Source organism: Argiope bruennichi, chromosome 1 (genome assembly GCF_947563725.1).
Source record: "Argiope bruennichi chromosome 1, qqArgBrue1.1, whole genome shotgun sequence".
Taxonomy (NCBI): domain Eukaryota; kingdom Metazoa; phylum Arthropoda; class Arachnida; order Araneae; family Araneidae; genus Argiope; species Argiope bruennichi.
In genome coordinates, this window is record NC_079151.1 from 136,885,332 (window position 1) to 136,908,827 (window position 23,496).

Genomic DNA, 23,496 nt, shown 5'->3' on the forward strand with positions numbered 1-23,496 from the left:
GCAAATGTGAACATATGTAAAAAAAAAAGTTAGGATTTTAAAATCTCAGATAAAAATAGTATGTTGCATCTTTCATTAAAAGATAAATAACGGAATGAAAACTTTTAATTACAAATTAAGATGCCAAAATAATTGAATAAAATTTATTTTTTAAAAAACTCAAGTGAATGTAATAAATAATATAGGTAAGAAAATTAGAATAAAATATGAATTGCAAACAAAAGAAAATATATTCTAAAAATTTTAATTAGTCAAGTATTTTCTTAAAATGAGTCAAAATACATCAATTAAGAAAATTATCCAGAAAACAAAATCTGAAAGAAAAAATATAACATAACAGTGCTTAAAAAAAATTTAATATCAAATATATATATGAGTGTGTATATATACAATGTAATTCAAACTACAAATATTAATAAGACTCAGCTAGCAATCATTAGTATAGGGTTTGACACATAATACAGATATATTAAAATAACAACACCCTAAAAGCGAAGGATAAATAGTCAAACAAAAATGTGCCCGATTAAAATATCAAAAGTAATGAATAAAATGTCACAGAGCACATTTAGCAGGAAGCAAGTTTTCGCTTCTGCATCTGCAGTTCAAACCTCCGGTTGACTCGAACGCCACGCAGCACATTCCTGGATTCAACTCTAAAATTATAAACATTCTCCATCAGTTTATAAAAAAATCATAATTGTTTTTCAGCACATAAATTAAACAAATACTTAAGATTATTGGTATGTTTACTCCTTGATTCTATTGTATATTTCTGCATTATCACATGGTCTGTTATTTTAATAATATAACATAGAGATTTTGTCACACAAGATATGCTCTCCTCCTGATTTTGTTATATATTTTTGAGCTATGGGATCTTAATTATATAATAAAGAAAATTGTGTGCAAATTTGGACTAATTAGTGACAAAGACCCAATTTATTACTATTCTAAAACCAAAAAGTTGAGCTGACTCTCCTGTATGTTGAATAAATGAATTACAAGAATTCATAATTTTTATGCAAAGACTGCCTATTAAATATCATTTTTCTCAATTGCAGCATTTTTGAGCCATGTTCACATTACATATAAATATATAAACTAAACTACAAGGGGTTTTCATTTAAAATTTAATACACATTTACAATAGATGTAATGAAACTAAATTTTAAATTCCTCTAACTAGCTTATTGCGTTTTTGAATTATTATACTCATATGCATGTTAATACACAGCTCCTAGATGGATTTCGTCAAAAATCTACAATAGGATTGTTAAGTCAATATAATGTTTCACCTTTTAAACTTACTGTGATTTTTATTTAGATAAACATACTTCTAAAAACAATGTTTCTTGACACTCAGGAAAACTTAAAATATAGATTTATCAAAATCGGGCAATCAAATTTTTTGACTATTCTAATATTTTCTATCTATAAAACTTTGCATATAAGAAGACAAAAACTATCATTCAACAATTGTTTTCAATATTTTTAACAAACAATAATCCACATAACAAAAATCGTCAATAATAAGAAAACATTTTACATGCCTTGCTTTTTATTACCAAATACTAAATTTATTCCAAATGAAAAAAGATTATTGGCACATACTATCATAAATTTTCTGCATAAAATATTTTCTAGTTGTAAGAGAGTCTACTAAATTTTTGTTTTCATTTACAACTTCCACATCACATGCATGATACAATACCATTTAAAGGCTTTTAATTCTAAAAAACTGGTTTAAAAAAAGCTATTTGATAAATGTCTGAATTTTCACAAGACCTTATTAATTACTTTATTAACAAAAAATGAATACAACTTGTCATGAACTTTTTTCAGCAAATTAACAAAGATAAATTACATTTCCCAGATATTATTGAGTTATTTTTTTTAATGAAAAGATTCTTCACCTTTTCAAACTAAAAAAATTTAAATTATTTTTCTTAAGTGCTGACTGAAAATAAATGATAGTTCACAGGATTAATTTCCTCTCTTCTAAAAACAGTAGATGGATTATTTTGTAAATGCACTTCAAAAAGACTTACCTCTTTGCTTCTACAACTTTATTTTCAGTTACAGGCTTGATGGGGGCTGGACATATAATAGATGTGTTATTGGCATTGCTTTCTGCCAAAGGCTTTATGGGTCCTTTGTGAGGCTTATAAGTCAATTTTTTTGTCAAGCTTGCTTGCAAATCAAACTTGAATCTTTTCTTTAAAGGTGTATTTTCCCGAGAAACATTCTTTACTGGTTTCTTTGCAACTGATAAATAAAAAATTAAATGAAATAATTGTTTTACAATACATTTTTAAATAAAAGGTATAACTTTAAAACAAAAGTCCTATTTATCAAATATATTTAATGCTTATGGGGTTAAGATCTAAATTTATACATAACAAGGTATATAAATTGCAAAAACATAAATTATAATGCAGTAAAAAGAAATTCAATAAGCTTTATTGAAATTGAAAATCATATCAATTTTTAATACTCTCTAATGATTAACTCATCATTGTTATGACGTGAATTTATAAATGAAATAAAAGACCTTTAAACATAATCATCTGCAGTTTCATTTCATTTCATTCATTAGGACAAATTAAATATAGGATTTACAGTTTCATAATCCACAGATTATGCCTTATCCTTTTTAAAGATGAAAAAAGTAGATTTAATATAAATAAAAAAAGCAATTTATCCGTAAAATGTGTAATTTATTTTAAAGACAGTTAAAATTCCAGCTACATCAGTAGTAACAATTTATATATATATATATATATAAGATTTAAATCAGAATAAATCCTGTATGCAGAACATATAAAGATTAATTGATTGTTTCAATTAATTTTTAAAATTAGAAAACAATTATTAATTTAACTCTGAATTTCAATTACCTTGAGTTTCCTTTTTCTTGGCAGCATTCTCATTGCGTGACGCAGTGGTGTATTTTTTGCTTGCCACAGAGCGTACTCCAAAAGAAGATGCATCCAATTTCATATCCTTAGTGGAAGTAATTGATGGAATAAATGGAATGCCTCCAAATTTCTTCATGCCTTTGTTCTTAGAAACAACTTTCTATTAGGAAAGTAAAGCAATCATTGAATAACTAAGAAAATTTGCATAAAATAATGCTATTTCAGCTAAAAAACTAAATTCCAAGAAATAAATTGACTTTATGATTTTACTAAAATTAAAGTTAATAACATTTCAATCCCTTTAAAGTGAGAAAGAAGGCCAAGAACATTAGTAAACAAATCTAAAATAGGATAAGCAAAGTATCAATTATGTAAACTAAGTTTTTTTTAATTTCTTTTATTTTGTAGTGTAAGCTCTTCCAAATTATTATTTTTTTTTATTAATAGCTTTTCATAACATTTTAAATTTTGTTGTAAAATTTTTGGCTTATTCAGCTTGCTGTAACTTCATATTCAACTTTAACAATTTCAGATATTTTTCTCTGTCTTTAAAGAGAATAAGAAACCAGTCTTTTTTTTCATTACATGATTTAGCCTCAATTTCTTTAGACCTCAGTTCTCCTCAAAAGAAGGTATTTTTTGGTGATTTGATATTACTCATATTCTCATTTCTTTAATAATGTTTACTATTTAACTTTTACTTTTGCAAACTTTCAACTATTCAACCTATTAAATTTTCAAAATTCACAGGGAATGTAAAACGTAATTCCCTACCATTTTATAAAATGTTTCTTATTCGCAATAAGAATACTGAAATAACTTACTAATAACATTGTTGAAATATAAACAAATATAAGAAGTAACCTCATTCAGAAAAGTAATGAACTAAAATCATTAAACACAAACCCACTTCATTTCCAGGAATATATAAAATAATCTAAAGGAAGAAATGACTTTTTTTCCTACCTAGACAAGTAAAAGAAAAGAAAAGAAAAAAAAAATCCAGCTATTAAAAAAGATACTATCCCACACTTTCATTCTCTAAATTGAGGAAAAACCTTTTGCACTAATCTTTTGACTCATTGGCATTCCACCAGAGTTGAAAGATAATGCAAAGAAAATAAATGCATATATTTCAGCTGATTTAGCATGGGAAAGAAATCCCAATTCACTAAATCCTAATTAATCAGTTAAAAATTTTAATGTAGTAATTAAATTTTTGACTTTCTGAAATTCAGTCATGGACATCACAAGTATGTATATAAGAAACTTCTATATAAGTTCACTTCACTAGCAGATATATCAAGTGTGGGATCAAGTAATTCTGCCCCAATAACAGAAAATTCGTACTATGGTCAAGATGCACACTGGCCAATGATTGTAGTTGATATTCCATTTAAGAACTTTATGCCTTAACCCTCTGTACTTATTTATACTATTGTAACAACAGCTATTCAGATTTTCAGAACTTAATCCTCTATATTTTCTATACTATTGCAAGAGTAACTGAGTCATGATTTAAATTTTCCAAGGTCAACAAGATACCTCTCAAATATGAGAACAAGAAATTGCCATATAATAAGCAGTTTTTTGTTGCCCTGGATGGTACAAAAACAATAGTTAATGGTCATATTGTCAACAAAAAATTTTACTTCTCTGAGGAGAAACTGTGCATATTATTTGCAATAAAATCTATTATCAGTCGAACACAGAGTTGAAATATATGCTGAAAAATTATGCAGTTTTCTCCAGATACCTAGGCAAGGCAGGGGTAATTTTTTATGGTTATTACTTCCCAATATAAAGAGATTTTATTTTAATTTGTAACTGAGATTCAGATTACAGGATGAATCTGTCCTTTAAATGAAAAGAATAGATAGGAAAAAAATCAGAAATGAGAATTAAACTAAGGTTTTTAGGTTAATAGTATTTTATCTCACTTTTATGTACACAATACCCTCCCCCCCCATTTATTATTCTTGTCAAAAACACTGGATTACTTTTTCAATTTCACTAGTTTTACAAACTTCCTTTGGAATTTTAAAAGTTACCAAAGATTAATATATCTTTTTGTGATTCTTTTGATCCACATAAACCATATTACAAACATACCTCAGAAGCACTAGATTTGACAGCTTGGCGATAATGAAGATGCTCCTTAAGCTTCTTAGCTGAATTGACAGCTTTCCTCTGTTGGTATTCATCAATTGATTCCATTTTATCAAATTCCTTTTGATGAAGCTCTTTGAAATCTGATTAACATAATAAAAGAATAAAACCAAGGTAAATTTTGTCATCCACAGTTTTCTTAATAGCTTTTCTGCATTTATTCAATTTCATTCAAGAAATTCAGCAATTTACAATAATTTAAAAACTATAATAATAAGAACAAATACTAATAATCCTCAGTATACACAGTAAATAGGCTCTTAAACTTCAGTTTAAATAGATATTTCAAAATTAAAATCTACAAATTTAGGCAATCCATATCAAACAATATTATATATTTTTTAAATGCAGATAGTTTAAATTAAATATTCATTAATTTAAGCACATTATTTATTCCCCACCCCAAAAAGGTAATACTTTTGTTGTATCTTCAAAGCTTAATTATGACTGGTATTCCAAAAGACAGAAATCACTTTAATAAAATCAGTAAACACAATTTACCTAAATAATTACAATTTTTACTTATCACTTTCATATTAAACATGAAAAATTTATGTATGATATCTTAAAATTTAGATATTAACATAAATTGATTACAACTGCAGAAAAGATAAGTTCCCAATTCAGTAACATTTAAAAATTCATAGTAATTCCATTACTGAATTTGCCTGATAATGTTAAAACCAAACTAAACACAACATAAATGGAATGTGTTCCATGTTCATCTAAATGTGTTAAACCGATTAGAAGCAATTTGAATGTTATATAAATTAGGGATTAAGTGTACTAAATCTTTAAATAGCCAAATCTGCATTTTTTTTTTATTTCACAGACTCAGTTTAAATACAGATAATTAATATTTATACAATATTTAATAGTACATTTTCTTAAATTGACAAAGCTAAAATATTCTTAAGATTTTAAAGACTCATTAAGTCTAAAAAAGTCTAGGTTCTTCATTTTGAAAACTTATTTTTCAAAGTTTAAAGTAAACTAATGAAAACATTTGAATACCTTAAAGATGAGGGCAAAAACAATAAATGGCCTGGGAATATAGATAACAATAAACAAGCATATTGCCACTATTCATAGTTATTTATATAACAGAGATATCCCCATACAAAATCAAATCTAATTATTCAGTGTTGAAAAGTAACCAGTTTGCCAAAAAATTCACTTATTATTTCATAAAACAAGAGAAAATGAGGAATTGGCTTTAAAAAAAAAAAAAAACTTTTACTCATTCCTTAAACGTACTAATACCCAGTATTCAATTTATAGGATAATTGACTTGAGTTGCTAAACCAAACATAAACCATTGCTTCATTTTCTTTCTTTTTTTCAGAGCCTAACAAGCCAAGATATATTCCCAAACTTCTACATAATTTCCAACTACCATCCTAGGCTAAATTTTAAAATCAAATCTGATAAAAAATTGTTTGGAACTTTTCTATTTTTTTCTTTTGAGATAATGCCAACAATTTCAAAGTATACTTTAGTATGCATCTAAAAAAACAACTTTTTGTCTACTTTTTAATTATCCTTCTTTGATAAAAAATAAAAAATATTTCATCTAATTTATTTTATAGCTATTGTAATCTATCTGATTTTGGCAAATTTAAGAGAAAAAAAAATGTAATCTTTAAATTAGGTTCAATTTCAGCAGACTCAAAAGAGAGAGTGAGAGAGAGGAGAGAGAAAGGCAAATTAAAACATTAAAAAGTTAGATACTTACTTGGTAATTTTACTTTGGATGCTGAAAGCACACTTGGAGTAGTAGCACTTTTAACACATGATCCTTAAAATAAATTTATTAAAATATAGTGGATGCAGATTAATTTAAAAATGGTTGTATTCATAAGAAATTATTTAATGTAACATTATTAACTTACTTGGAGACCTTTTATTTTTTGCATTTATAGAAGGGGGAGGGGTATTTTTCTTAGCTCGGAGTCCTTAACAAATATAAATGTATTGTTTCAATTATTTGAACATGATAATAAATATGACTGAAATAATATATTTAAAATGTAATAAAATAACGAAGACAGTAAATTTTATATAGAAATAACACTTTCATAAATAAAAATAAATATTAATTAAAATTTATGAATATAACCAAACGCTTACCTGGAGTAACAATTCTGATATTTTTGGGATTAGCCGACAGTGGTGTGGCAGTTTTCTTGATGTTGGGTCCTTAAAACAATTGAATTTTAAAGGTGAGAATAAGTATTCATTTAATAACAAAAGTTATAGCCAGCTTTCAGTTATAATATTTTGAAATTTAGAAATAAAAATTATATTAAAACATTCATCGGAATCAATTTTCAATAGAAATGGTTTCCCTTCATATATTTTTAAAAAAATTGTATTAAAACAGATGGAATATTTAATAAATAGTAAGAACAAACAATGTCGATAATAAGTTATGGTATTGAATTTGAACAATTCCGACAAATGGACAAGAAAATTGGGACTGATTACTGAAAAGATGGCAAAATATTAAACTGCTCTGTTTAAAATTATCCTAAAGACAATGACAACAATGAATATGAATTGAAAAATCTTCAAATGAATTAGCTCAGTTTATTTGTTGTTTACTATTGATTAATCAACTTACTTGGAGTAAGTGTTCTGATACTTTTTGGATTCACAACATAAGGAGAAGCAGCCTTCTTTATATCAGACTCTGAGAAAAATTAAAATAAATTTTTAAAAAATTGTTTCCTTTATTTATTGCTTAAAATATTTGCTTAGTAACAAAAATGAAATAAAAAGGGAAAAAACAGTAATATAAAGCCTTAAATACAAATTAAATTAGATCTATTAACTTATTGGTTGCAGTAAATAAGTAAACACATGCTTTGCTTACCTCAACCCAATTTAATATACAGATTTTAGTTAATTTCCGAAAGAAAGACAACTGCAAAGTATATTAAGTTAGAGAAATATTTTGTTCATTATTAAAAAAAATTGGTTAAAATATAATTTAAAATGCTTCTTGTAGATCAATATTTTTTTTAAAAAATTAAGTAATAAAATATTTAAAAAACAACGATCATTTTCATATTTTTTTTCAATTACTTCAAAAATAAATTGAAAGGAAATTAATTTGACAAATTCAGAATGACCATACTCTGACTTCAAAATCTGGTTAATTGATGATAAATATTAAAGTTTATATAAGTTAGTAAAGTTTATATATAAAGTTTTTCAAAGTTAACAGTTCTTCATTTTGTTGAATTGGGGGGAAAAAACTGCTTATAAATTTTTGTTCAAAATCTAAATAAGTTGACATAAAATCACTCTTGTGCTTTCAAATTTTAAAAAAAAGATTTAAGTTCAACTAATATTCATAAACATTATTATCAAACAGAGGGGGAAAAAATCACTATTATATACTTGAATGTATCAATTTATTGCTTTAAATGAAGACATAATTCATTGTATAATCCAAATTTAACAAAGATAGAAAAATTTAAGATGTATAAGGGTTTTTTTTCTTTCTAAATCATACATCTTTGAGAACAAAAGATGTATGATTGCAAAAAATCAGGATTGCAAAATTTGTGATTAAGATTTAAATTTATTTTCAGAAAAAAGCAAGGTTCACAACTAAGAAAATTCTTTATACTTACATTTTAAATCAGCCTCTCTCCTTATGTAAAACTTAGTTTGCTTAAAAAATTGAAAATTTTATCAAACAAAAGCATTTTTCCTCATCACCAGCTTCAAATGAACAGAAAAAAACTAAAAGGTGGATTAAAAAAAGACAAATATATTCTCTCAACAAGAACATAATGCATCCTTTTAAGTAAGAATGAAAGATTTTGTGCTCTTGTCAGATTTAATGCTGATGGAGTGCCAACCACTTTTAACTACAATTCTAAAACAAAGGTTTCATAAAATGTCTTCAAAGCTAAATCAAAACATAAATAATTTAACAATTTTCTGGAAAAATACGAGGGAAAAAAAAAAAAAAAAAAGGCGATTTTCTTATTATTTGTTCAGATTATCAAAATTAACTAACTTGGAGTAGCAGTTATCTTCTTTCCTGCAGTAGCTGAAAATTCAAAAACAGGCTTAACAGGTTTCTTCATATCAGATTCTACAAAATTAAAATTGGTTAAAAAATACATGAATAAACTAAAAATATACAATTTTTTCCATTATTTAAATTAGCAAAATATACTAACTTGGAGTAGCAGTTCTTTTATTTCCTGAAGTAGCTGAAGATTCAAAAACAGACTTTTTCATATCAGATTCTACAAAATTAAAATTGGTAAAATAAATAAAAATACACAAATAAATTATAAAGTGTGCAATTTTCAAAATTATTTAAACAAATAAATTTTACTAACTTGGAGTAGCAGTTCTTTTATTTTCTGGTGTAGCTGATAATTCAAGAACAGGCTTAAGAGGTTTCTTCACATCAGAATCTACAAAGTTAAAATTAACAAAATTTCCAAAATTAGAAATTTAATACAAAAATTTTAATTGATAATTATTTTTTTTACAAGAATTACCTAAATAACATGACAAATTCATAAAACTATAAAAATTAAAAGAATCTAAATGTTACATTTCAACAATAGCATTCAACATTAAAAAGTAATGAAATATAGTAATAATGTAAAATTAAGTCACTGCTGATAAAAATTCAAATTCTAAAGATTATATTGTAATTAATCAAGTACATTATGTGCATAATACTGGATTAGAGAAGATGTTAATAACCACCTTGAACATGTTAGAAGAGGCAGAGGTCCTCCTACCACGCTTGATATACACATTTTGGAAATAAGGATATTTTTAAAAAGGATAATACTTTTTAAACTAAACACTCTGTAAAAATTACTTTGCAAGGCATGCTCAATGCAAATTTTATTCAATATGCTTTTCAAGATAGAATATTTGACTTAGCAGTACAAAATTTCAAATATTGTTATTCCTTGTATAGCAAATGCTACTAAAAAAATTGACAAAAATGACACAAAAAAAATGACAAAAAATTTGTACTTAAGTCATCTGCAATTGCAGTGTTCTTCAGTAGTAAATGAAAAAATACACCAGAGGAACCAAAGTTTACAGATTGTTTTAAATATTGATACATAACTATTTTTGAAGTGATTTACATGGTGTGCATATAAATTGCTAACAACTGTGATTCAGTAAAATTTGCATGGCATAAGAGGAATAAAATCTTTTTAAGGAAAAAAATGATCATCATTAAGTATTGATTTTTCCTTAACCAATGTTACAGCCAATTTTTCTTGGCTTGTGATATAGTTGTGATAATAACTTGAGAAATAATTCCTTTATATTACAATAAATATTTTTTAAAGCAAAATTCATCTCTTCTGTAGTGTTGGTCTTCAAACATTGTTCTTATGTGAACATTCATCATTGTCTCATTAATGCCTAGTCCTACTTTTTTCTTTATAACTATAACACAATGATATAAAGCTTCCATAAAGAGGACAGAGGGATAATCTGAATAATTTACTGAGGGTTTTCCATCCCCTTTCATTTTTTAATCACATACGCGAGTTGAAACTTTAATAGTGGCAACTATTTATTTACACAGAATACAAAGGTGATTGTTTTACAGTACAGCCAGCATTGTGTACAACATGTTTCCAACGATGTGGAAGTCGCAAAACACCTGTACTGTTGATATTTACAATGGATCGGACTACTGCCGCAAGAATCATTGAAACAGTTTTGAAGTAAATGCCACAAAGTTGTTCCTTCATCTTAGGAATTAAGTCAAAGTCACAAGGGCTTAGATCTGGGAAGTATGGTGGATGGTAAAGTACTTCCCAGCCCCACTGACAAGCAAATCAGCCACAACTTGCACTGCATGAAGAAGAGCATTGTCATGCAAAATGATAAGAGCGTTCTACATAAAGTGTTGCCGTTTTTTTTCTGAAAGCTGGTCTGAGATGGTGTCAGAGTAATACTGCACATTGACGGTCTGCTGTGGGGGAACAGTTGGCATCAACACAGTCATACACGAGAATCAGTATAACTTTCACATTGCTGGGGTTTTGAAGAAATTTCAAACTTCGTGGTGACCTGTAATGACGCCATTTGTTTGATTGGCATTTCAGTTTTGGGTGGTACGATTTGGCTCAAATCTCATCTAGCATAATAATACAGCGTAAAAAAGTCTCTCCTTCGTGTTCATAGCACTCCAGGTGGGTTCGAGTAGCATCGTATTGCAGCCATTTCTGCATTTCCGTCAAATGATGTGAAAAACATCGTGAAACAATTTTTCTCATGCCCAGCCATTCCCTCAGAATGTGCAGCACAGTCGTATGCACAAATTCTGTCTGTCGGACCAGCTTACGAATGGTGTGGCATTGATCGCTGTCCATTAGTGCGGCAACAGCTTGCACTTCTGCTTCGCTGACACTAAGATGACCTGGCCAATGCATGTCTGCCACATTTTTGCGCCCTTCATTGAAGGCTTTTACATATCTTGCAACAGTTCTGTAAAGCCCAGATGACACTGTCGTGCTGCATGATCTCTGGCACATTTAATTTTTATTCAACTTTGTTGTTCTTGGTTTGAAAACATCCTGAGAACACTTTAGACCGCAAGCTAATACAATGATCAGTTCTTCGCATCACTCTGCATGCACATGACGTAGGAAGGACGAGTCTTTTTGCTGAGAGGTAAGGTAGGTATGTAGCTAACATGTGGCATACGTGACATTCTTTGGTTTTGTTGCGTAGCATTTTTACAGCAGTGTTACCACTATTAAAATTTCAACTCCTGTATGTATATATATTGTTACGGATTTCATCGGATTCGAGTGTGGTGGGTGTATGGAGTGAAAACACATTCAGCAGGCCTCAGTAGAAAAAAACAGTGACGTTTATGTTACATGAAGAAACGAGAGCACAGATGAGACAAATATTTACAGCTGAGACAAACACACAGCAGCACACTATGACACAGAATAGTCCACAAATAGTATTCGACGATAGCACACAATGAGGCCAAACAGAATTCAGTAGGAGAGGGGATCCTCGGAGCTTCGCTCTATGGTCTCTCCCGATGGATGAAACACTCCTCTATCTCTTCACTTTAGTTGTATCCAACTGCCGAATCACTACTACGATTGGCTACTCCACAATGGACAACAGGTCTCAACACATGCTTCGCTATCATCTCGAAGACTCATTACTTGTCTATGACTCCGACACCTTGCAGCCTGAAACTGCCGTCCTTTTATAGTTCCCGGGAGGTGGGCCGAGAACCTTCTCGGCCAATCAGGCATATCTCGGTTCCTAATGGACGGATCGTTAAAATTTTCGAAGTTTCTAGCATCATCTATTTTGTTGCCGAAGTCACCAAACTCTGGGATCGATGACTCGGCACCCGAGCAGCATCCATGTTTGTAAACCAGTCTTTCCGATGATAGAACTAACAGTGCTTGGAAGCAACTTTACAGGCTTGTAAAATCTCTCCTATTCAAGGACTGATGCCCTGGCAGTCCCATTACAATCCAACAGCTGGCGAAGACCATCGGTCGATGTGAACAACTATTTATACGGCGTTGGACGACTTCCGCACTTTCAGCGATGACATTATTTACTAAATTGGCGACGGCTAAAGATCCGTCCGAACCTTCTCATTGCCCTTGACTTAGACCTCTTTGTCGTTTCGGATTGTACATCTCATGTCTCATATAGTCAAGATGTCTCATATAGTCAAACTACGTATCGCGACGGAATTCCCCGGAACGAATTCTAGCCAGGCTCATCGATTGCCGACTTTCAACTTCAACCTTCTAGGCCAATCAGGATATCACGGTTCCTAATGGACGGATCATTAAAATTCTCGAAGTTTCCAGCATTATCTATTTTGTCGCCAAGCTCTGGGATTGCTGGCTTGGAACCCGAGCAGCATCCAATACAGATGACTGTAAATCAGTCTTTCCGGTGATAGAACTAGCCGTGCAGGGAAGCAACTTTACAGGCTTGAAACACACACACACACACATATATGCGTGTGTAGTTTATAAAAATTCAAATTTTACTTATATTTAAATATTATTACTCACCTGTAATTTCTTCTGGGATCTTTTGAGATGGCTCAGAAAATGACACTTCAGGAGTAGCAATAGGTGCTTGAAGGCCTAATTTTTTTTAAAAAATTGAATAAAATTTCCAAATTTTAAATTAAAAATCTTCTTATAAATTTAAATAACGTTCATGAATTCCACCAAAACTCTTATAAACGCATGGTACTATTTAATTCAACACTTTTCATTCCCTTTCCTTGCAATTTAATTATTTTAGACAATCTTTCAAATATTTGCCTATTTTTACTGTATAATATTGCATATACTACTGAAAAAATATGCTATTTTTAAAAAAAATTTAAATTTTAAGTGAAAAAAAATGTTATATATTAGAATATAAAAATAGTATTTTGAACAAGTTATTAATAAATTCGATCATTTCTCTTTTTATTAATATAAATATTGTGAAATGGCCATTGACTGCCAATCAAGTTTGGATTCATTGCATAATGCTTTTAATTAATTAAAAATATAAAATTTTTTATTAATGCTATCATTTAGACAGAAGGGGGGGGGGCAGGATGGACTTAAGTAGCAATAAATGGAAAATAATGAGATCACAGCATTTTATATTTTGATACACTTCCAATGCCCGCAAAAGTTAAAGGACAACCAGTCAGAGTGACGTATAATATAAAATTCATTTTGATTCATTCCACATAAAATATAAGGGTACAATAACAAATACATACCTGATGAACTCAAATTCATTCTCTTGCATTTAGATGATGGCATAGGAGTGGAAACACGCTTTCCTTTTCTTCCTATTTAATTTATTACAAAATCAATTAGAACTTCTCAAAGTTTTATCATGAAAAAATTATAATGTTATTGTAAAAACATTCTGTAACAAAATAAAATAAATTTTTTTAAAAGAAATATCAACATACTATAGCTAAACAATGAAAACAATAGAGTTAAAAGGAGAGACTTTAAATAGTTTATCATGAGGAATTTAATAAGCAGTAAATAAAACCATATGATTATCCTTACTCTTATGGATAATTTATAACAGACATATCAGTTACTTTTTAAAAAAATTAAAGTTCCACTTCTAATTAAATTAAAAAAAAAATTGTATTTTTCTTTTTAGTATGGTTAAGTTTTCAATCTGTTTTTATGCAGGCTTCACAGTAAGACATCTCCAATACTGAAATTAAATTTTTGCTCTCAATTCACAAAGAAACCTTTTTATAAACTCCCTAAGAAGCAGCAATAAAATCATGTTCTATAAACTTTTTATATTTTGAAAATTTTTTTTAAAATTACTAACAGAGGTAACAAATCCCTTTTAATTTTTATATTCTGCTTCAGTAATTATTTTAGGTTTACATATCCTTAAAGTGAAAAATACTTGAATTTTTATTATAGAAAGAAATATTTCAGAATAAGATTCTCGTATACAGTAATACCTTTGAGGGATGATAGGGCAAATTTATCTTGTTTTTTAAAAATAAATTAGTTATTTCTTCCTTATAAAAAATATTTTAATAGATATTTGAATCTTCCTTATTTTTCAAAAAAAAAAAAATCAGTATCATTTAAAATTAATTAGAATGTCTAATCCATGTCTTTTCAGATCATGATTTTTTTATAGCGAAAAAGACTGGCTTTTCAAACAAATATTTGCTGTAAAATATATCATTAAGATTCAAGGAATATATTCAAAACTAATTCATTCATCAAAAATACAATTTCTTCACTAATTATTGAAACTGAAAAAGATGGGATAAATTTATGCTATTGCCCCTCAAAAGTTTGTCAATCACTACAGGACAGCAAGTAAATTTGGATCAGATGTTTTTATTCATTGAACAATATCATTATTTTAGATTAGTTCATAATGTTTCAAAGGACATTCTTTAAAAAACTATTAATTTGTTTATTAAAATTATGACTTATGCAATGAGATTAATATTTATATTTTATAAAAATTAATTCTTTAAAAGTGCACATGTATTTATAAACGTTATATATTACAAATTTGAATATATTTAAAAAGGAATAGCTAAAATTAAAAAGCTATTTTTTGTAAATTTCCAACATATTGCACAATATGCTATTGTTTTCATTCTTTTCTTTTTGAACAAAATTTACTTAGTATTTTTTTATAACTAAATTTCTTTTTCAGTTTGTCATTTCCTGCTGCTTTTGAAAAGTTACTTCGTCTTTCCCGCGATTTATTCTACTGTGCATAACATATGTCCATATCAGAATGCATTCAAAAGAAAATCCATATTGTTTTTCTTTGTAATAGATAATTTACAGCCAAGGGTATTTCAAGTCATTCTGCTGAACTACACTTCCACTAATGAGTTTTTGAATCCCATTTCTTTATCAGAACTCAACAATCTAAAACACAAACACTGGCAACTAAAAAACCCTGGGCAATGGTAAAATTGGCCAGTTTCTTCAGAAGTTTTCAGTGATAACATCTATCAAAATTCTATAACACTGTCAGGTAAGTTCATTGAGAAAAATCCTTCTATTACTATCATATTTACACATACTTTCCAGGCATTTGGGCAAAATGGGCCAGGAAACAAGAGACATGCTCCCATCGTAAATGAGAAGTAACAAATTAGAGCACTGTCACAAAGGGCTTTGAGAAGCATTCTAGTCCCTTGAGGGGCAATGGGACAGATTCATCCAACCTCTAGTGAGAAAACCAAGGCAAGAAAAATTTTCTAGTGTAAAATATTTTATTGTTAGGGTATGCAATTTTAAATAGTTCTCTTTAAAAAGAATTTAGTCAACATTGAATTATACAGCTCCCTTTTTACCCATTCCAACTTTTTTTTAAGAATATTAAGAATTCAGCGGCTCCTATTCTTCTATCATTCCAATGCCGTGAAAATATACTAACATTAATATGATACTACTATCTTCTATCTAACAAGCATTTGTAAAAATTATTTTGTTTTAGATCTTTCAGCTTGGCCATCCTTTATACAAAATCATCAATCCTGCCAGTCAATTAAATATGAATCAAGTTCATAATAAAGTTGTCATTGAACCATTATATTGACAAAGAGAAACAGCTCACGCGCTTCAAAAAATATATTAGCAATCTGTTAGTATAAGTCAATATCTCTACTAAAATATTAAAGAATAATACCAAAGAGTCAGAAGGACTCAGTTTAACTGAAAAAGAATTATCAATTTTGGAGACTATAGATTTCAAAGCATAAATCAAAATCATTAGCTTGTAATGAAATCTTGATACTTGATCAGATTAATTAATCATACGCTACCGACTGATTGCCAAAGACCACATGCTAACAGGTTGTTATATATAATTAATGCTTAACAATGGTATGTGCTTACACACAAGTACTGATATTTATTTTAAATTATTATAATAAAAAAGATACTGAGACATCAAAAAAGTATATTAAATTGGTACTTCTTCGTAAGCCAAGCACAAGCAAAAAAAATCGCCAAATAATGTAGAATTCCACCAAATTCGCATTTGGTTCACAAGTGGCAACATTTGTGCCCGATTAATGGGAAAGTACCATTAAATTTTATAAAATCAATATCAAAATAAGTTGTTTTATATGATAGCATCATTTTAATATAAAATATTTTTTGTATTAAAATTTATGCAAAACCTCACTTTGTATTACATACTTTCATCCAAGCAATTTCTTTTCTAGCATTCTTTAATTAAAATTTGTATGTGTCTGCTAAATTAGATCCAAACTTTAGTGTTTCTCATCTGTTTTCTTACCACAACTTTTTGATATTACTATAATTTAAAAGTGGACTTTGCTTTGAATGAAACTACATTTGGCATAATGAAATTTAATAATTAAGATCAAAATTGTTCAATTCTGTGAAGCATTTTTTTATACTACTGAGACACATAGAAATATATATTATGCCATTTAACATTGCTTAGTCTTTCTATTATCAACTACAGAAATCAATGACAGCAACAATACAACACTCAACAAGAAATCAAAACTTACCACCAGATATTTTGGAGCTATTATTTTCAACTTCCACTTCAGTTGGAGTTTCGGCAAAAGAGATTTTTGCCTTGACAGATAGGGATGATTTTCGCCCGGAAGATGCCCTGGATGGAATTGGAGTTTTGGGTCTGTCCTTGACACTTGCAAAGTGAGGAGTCATCGAACTAAGTCTTGTACTCTTTCTCAGAGGAGTGACAAAGCTCACTTTACGTTTCTTCATTTTCCTTTCAGAGCCACGGCTCATTGTAACATTAAAAGAAGTCTCGTTCGTAGGAGGTGTTTTTCTTAACACAGGGGATGCAGAAGAAACAACCAGGTCATTATCAACAGGCTGAAAATACATTTTTTTAAAATTTTAACAAGGCATTCACATTATCATTAATATTTTAAAAAATGGGAGATAATTTAAAATTTATAACTTTTAGTGGATATTTTCTGACTACTGATTCTTATAATCCAAACTCATTAGAAATTCCTTTTCTGCTAATAATGCTGTTTTAGCTTAAAATCAGATGAATAATTTATTATACAAAGATAGCTAAGAAAAGTGTAGAATTTTATTTTATACCACATCTTTAATTCTTAACTATTTAAAAAATACCTGTAAATCATAGAAAACCATAATTTTTTTTTCAAAGCAGTGATTAATATCTTAAAAATTACTTACTGTGACAGCACCAGTAGGACGTTCAAGAGTATAGGTCTCACGTCTTGGTGTGCCACTTTCACTTTGCTTATCTTGCTCAAACTTTGCTTCCTTGTTCTAAAAATAAACACAAAATTAAATTTATATCAATTTTTTAAAGTGATTTTTTTTCATGAGCTAAAAGATTTTTTTTTTTTTTTTTTGAGAATTATGAATATTATCATGATTTTCAATGATATTTTCATGATTCTTCGAATATTTCCACATACCAACGAATTCTGTTTCGTCCATGTCAGATTAATGTCCTTTAAATTATTGCAAATACAAATCTATTTGCTATACTTTAAAGGATATATATATATATATAGTTTTATTAATATAAGAGATGTTCCAAAAATAAGTTTAATTTTATTTAATAAGATAACTGCGTCACAAACTGAGATAACATATTGTCATAACATATTTCAATCTTTCCTGAACTCAACAGGCAGAATTACAACAGAGGTGAATAACACAAACATTGAGTCGAAAGGAGAGTGAGAGAGGCATTCGTGAGACAGAGTTCATTTGAGTGTAAATCAGTATGAGATAAAAGCAATTAATAAAAATGTGCTAGCATATTATGCAAACTGTTGGCTATCATTTGAAGCTAGATACTTGGGAGATTAAACAGGATATTATTCCTGAATGGCAATGCATAACCACATGCAATACAGAAGTTAGAATATATTTGTCGTCCAGAATGGGAGAAATTGAATCAACTAACAAGAAGTCCCAATACTGACCCAAAAGACTTTCTTTTGTTCTATATTGAAGTCACTATCGAAATGTTACTCCAGAAAAAAGGAAAGGACATGTCATGATATATATATGGTTTCATGAAATTGATTCCACAGTATGACAAATGTATCAAAGGTGATGGTAATTTATAGACAACAACCAATGGTTTTTCATTAGTTACAATAAGTTTTCTTCATTTATAATACAACTTCCTTGTGAAATGAAAAGACAAAATTTATTTTTGCATTTTTAGAATGTCCCTCATACAAAAATTGTCTGATTTTCCATAGAATATTACAATAATTAATCACAAAATGCTGTTAAAAAATACCACAAATATTTTAATAATAACTTTAAAAAAAAATCACCAAACTTATAAAAACTATATGAATACATGCATACATTTCCTACTGTAAATAAAAAAAATTAAAAACATTTTTATCCTGTGTATCTTTGTAATATATATTTTTTTTAAAAACTGTTTTCCCACATTATATTTTGGAAAATTTATCATTTGTTAAAAAATATCATGAAAAAAATTGATAAAGCTGATATCTTGAAATTTCACAGAATACTTTAAAAAAATGTGAAAATTGACTGTTTAACAATATTTTTTGAAATCTAATTATACAGCATAAGCTTTAATTGATTGTTTCACAATACTTTTTTTTTATCTTCTTTTTACAGCCTAAGTTGTTATGTACTGTACTTTTTAAATGTAGTAAAATTTTATCAAAATCTTCCTTAACTTATGGTTGCAATTTCCTTAAAAACTGAAGGGTAAATATATAAAATTTCTTCAACATGCAACTTTTAATACCATAATCAGTTAGTTCCATAACTTTAAAGCAGCATCTTGTCATGAATTAAAATAATTCAGTGTATATGAATAGCAAAAGATTATTATTATAAAATGTCAGCTCATTTTTACTTACTCATTTTTGTTTATGCTAACATAGCAAATCTTAAACCAAAAACTAGCATATCAGTTGCTAACAATAAAAAAATGTCAACACACAAAAATGCAAAAATTTATGGACCTTTAAAAAAATACCAAGAACTTTTCAGAAAATTTATTGGTAGGCTTGTACAATAACTAATAAAATAGAATTATGGCTAAAAGAAAGAGGATTATCCTTGAAAGACTCCCCGGGGGACATCTTCAAGGCAAAGACATTGAAATAAGTGTTTTTTCTAAGGTGGAATCAAAAAAGTTTTATACTCTGTTTCACCCTAACTTGGCAGTATTGTAAAAGGCAGAAAATGTGACGCTCCGCGTTGGAAAAGAGTTCCCCATCAATTCCGCCTTTAAAATAGTTAAAATGCTCAGAAATTTATCAAATAATATCATAAATTACAGAAATCCTTTTTTTTATCAGTATGTATTTAAAATTATTCTCAAGTTAGAAGTGTTTATCTGTTAAGTATTTTGTAAATAAAGCGAACGAATAAAACGAAACGATTGACATAATGAATTCCACTTTCGCTAGAACCGGTCTTCAAGGTCAAATATTTGGCGCGCTTTTCTTTTACGTCTCCGCCAACTCAGCTTCATTTAGTTCCCAACCATTATCATCTTTCGTACTTTCTTATTCTCGCTTTTTTACCAGCTGATATTTTTGATACTATTAATCACATTAGTAGTTATTAGTTTTGATTGTTGAATATTTATTCGATTCGTCATTTCTATTCACTTCTAAAATGTCTGAAAAAGAAAAATTGTTATCACCGAATACGCTTTGCACATCTTTAAGACGAGTGAAATCAACAAAAAGTGCAACATGAAAACAGAAATAAAGGCATCCAGTCCTTTAAGTACCCCTGGAAAGAAGCAACCTGGCTCAGTAGGTAAACATTCAGGTCATCTTATGAAAAAGTAAACATGATGATGTAAAAATGATGATTTTACATTATCCTGTATCTTACGAAAAATCCATGCATTTATTTGTAGAAATGAGATCCCAGCAATAGATAAAGTTTTAAAAGATGTGAACGATGATACAGATATCTTTTCTAAAAACATTAACCGAACTAAGCTTTACAGAATATAGAAAGATTTAGGGTTTTCTTTTGAGAAACGATGGAACGAAATGAAATAACTTTAATGATTTATGAAAATAATGCATCAATAATATTGAAAAAAATAATGAAAATAAGGAAAAAATTAATTCTCTGGTTTAAGATGATAATATAATAAAGTTAATAAATATTTACTATTTGGCGAAAAATTTGCGAGATAAAGTTCCGCCAGCGATCTGCATTTCTAGTAACTTTATAGTTTAAAGTAACCCAGTGCCCCTCACAGCGACTGTGATTCGGCATGCCTAGAATATACACTACTGCCAAGTTAGGGTGAAACAGAGTATAGTTTAAAGTGTTTCTCATGAATATGGACAAAATATCTCTCAAATCGAGAGGAGATAAATCTATATAATTCAATAGATCTAACAAGGAAAAAATTTACCCCTCTTCCATATTTTTAAAAAAAAATTTTAAAAAGAAAAATTAACACTAATATTTAAAACTTTTGTGACCCATACATAAAGATTATTAAAAATATGCAATTTTTAAGGTCTTTTAATGGTACTCTGTACCTTGTTATATATCTAACTATTTCAAAAAAAAGTTATGCACTTACTTTTTTGCAAGAATTAATAATTTCATTTTCCAAAGCTACGAAGCTGTCCTCATCTTCTTTAGCTTTTTCAAGTATTAAAGAAATTAAGACATCAGACTATAAAAAGAAAAGTGTATCTAAATTTTAAAAAATTATAGTTGAAACTTTCTATATTACAAATTTTTCATCATTTTCTTCCCGACACCAACAATACATAGTTAATTTTTCAAGAAATTGAAATAATTTAAGAAAATTGAAATGAATTGAATGAAATATAACATTAGCTATACACTGATGAGTAGTGTTAATGAGTCAAAATAAACATATTTTAGAAACAGTACCCCAAATATTTACAAGAAAACACACATCTAACCAAAGTCTTTTAAGATAAAAAAAAAAAAAAATTAACCACTGTATCACTTTGAAAAGTTTTTAATGAATTAAAGGATTAATTTGATTTTTTTTAAAGTTTATGATTGAGATAAGAAATAAAGCAAAGAAAGCTTTTTCAATCTAAAATTTATTAGATATCCTAGACTATCTAGTAAATTCTTGAATGTTTTATCATATTTATAAGATTAAAATAAATAATTTACATTTATAATATAAATATATATATAACAGGCATTTTTATATAATTAGCCAAATCTACAAATTTATTTAGATAAGATGAAATATTCATTAAAGGGTAACTAAGAAAATCTAATTAGACTATACTTTTTAAAATAGTAGGAAGTTCATAAAAAAATTAGTTTTTTTTTATAAAGAAAATAGAACACAAATTAAATAATTAAACTATTTATTTATGCATGAAACACTTCTTTCCAAGGGAGGTTGAAATGGAATCATGTGAATAACATTCATTCCACCTTTCAGAGAGAATGTTTATTTTATTTATCAAATGGCTGAATATCTAAAATTTGTTTTGGTTACGAGTTAAGATTTTGGTTACTACATTTCAGTTTCATTTAAGTGATTTTCTATGTTTTGGAAAATTGTTGCTAAATATTTCTGTTATAAATGATTTACAGAATAAAGTTAATTTTGTTAATGCATATAAAGTTTTTAAATTTATCAAACAAATCTCAACTATTTATCCAAATTTCCATATTTAGCAATATTATCAATGTATCATTTTACATACCTAATTTTGAATGAATATATATATAAAGATAGATAGAATTTATTTTCATATGCATGTATTAAAATTATAGTTTCCTTTCGGTTATTAAAATAAATCTTCAGAAATTTTGATTAAAAAAATAGACAATTAAAAGCTTTAATTAATAAATTAATTGTTAATTAATTTTTTCTTAGTATCACTGTTTGAACAATAAAGCTAAAGATTTAATATATATATATTGGCATTTATAAACGACATGAATAAAACATACCAAAAGCAATATAGAAAACTAAATCATTACAAAAGTGAAAATTACAAGTTTTAATAAAAGAACAAAACTTTATTTTTATTTACAGATATTTTTTTACAGAGCAGTTCTGATATTTTGAATATTGTACATTACCTTGAAGATAACATTTCATAACCGTAAAGCAACATGACCTGTTAGTGTTAAAACAAATCGATAAAATAATAGAATGAATTAAATTATTCAAGCCATCTCCCCTCCTTTTAGGTGTAAAACCGTTATTTTTTGATAGATGTTCTTATTCTTAAAAAGTAATCACTAGTTGTCCATTGTATTTAAAAAAAAATATGTCACTTTCAAATTCCGTTAAAATCAAAACACACCTAAAAATGTCAAACACGATTGCCCATATAGAAATAAAACATAAACAAACCTTTAGATTTCGTTTGATTCCTTTTTCTTTAGCATGCTTTTTTAATTCCGAATATGACATTCTTCTCAATTTTTCTTCCTTTGGTGTTTCCATATTGTGATAATAAAACTTAAACTCGCACGAATCAACGTTAAATTCAAAAATTCCCCGCGCCGCTGTGTTAGATTAAAATTCGGTTGCAGTTACAAAAAAATAAAAGCTGAAATCATCTGTGTTTCTATTGGTTGTCTGAAGCAACAATCATGTTGCCACACATAAGTTCACTCATATTTTATTTTTGAGTTTTCAACAACAAAAGAAGAATAAAAATAAGAAATAGTATAGAAATTTTTTGAGTGCGTTCATAATTTACGAAATATATAAGAGGATTATCAAATTGGAACTCCTCTGATACAAAAATAAACTGTTGTGGCTTGTTCCACCTAGACGACAGTAACATCAATCCAGGTCCATGAGCCTGAACGCCTTCAAACAATGTTTCACA

The 23,496-nt window shown here is 28.1% G+C and overlaps 1 protein-coding gene across 1 annotated transcript; it reads right to left on the minus strand.

Moving 5' to 3' along the window:
- Window positions 1-337: 337 nt before the first annotated feature.
- On the minus strand, window positions 338-23,198 carry LOC129965833 (nucleolar and spindle-associated protein 1-like). The gene is made up of 17 exons (XM_056080051.1): window positions 23,013-23,198; window positions 21,231-21,326; window positions 17,834-17,929; window positions 17,164-17,497; window positions 13,882-13,953; window positions 13,169-13,243; window positions 9,455-9,532; window positions 9,290-9,358; window positions 9,124-9,201; window positions 7,714-7,782; window positions 7,221-7,289; window positions 6,983-7,045; window positions 6,826-6,888; window positions 5,034-5,173; window positions 2,901-3,081; window positions 2,052-2,268; window positions 338-656 (listed from the first exon to the last, which is right to left on the minus strand). Exons 1-17 carry the CDS (start codon window positions 23,103-23,105, stop codon window positions 569-571), a joined length of 1,881 nt encoding a protein of 626 aa, XP_055936026.1. The 5' UTR covers window positions 23,106-23,198; the 3' UTR covers window positions 338-568.
- Window positions 23,199-23,496: the final 298 nt, after the last annotated feature.

Coding starts and splice junctions, on each gene's coding strand:
- LOC129965833 (XM_056080051.1), bottom strand. CDS start 23,105: ATGGAAACACCAAAGGAAGAAAAATTGAGAAGAATGTCATATTCGGAA. Junction 13,954..17,163: donor TAGCTCCAAAATATCTGGTG/GTAAGTTTTGAT, acceptor TAAATTAAATAG/GAAGAAAAGGAAAGCGTGTT. Junction 9,359..9,454: donor TAAAAGAACTGCTACTCCAA/GTTAGTAAAATT, acceptor TTAATTTTGTAG/AATCTGATATGAAAAAGTCT.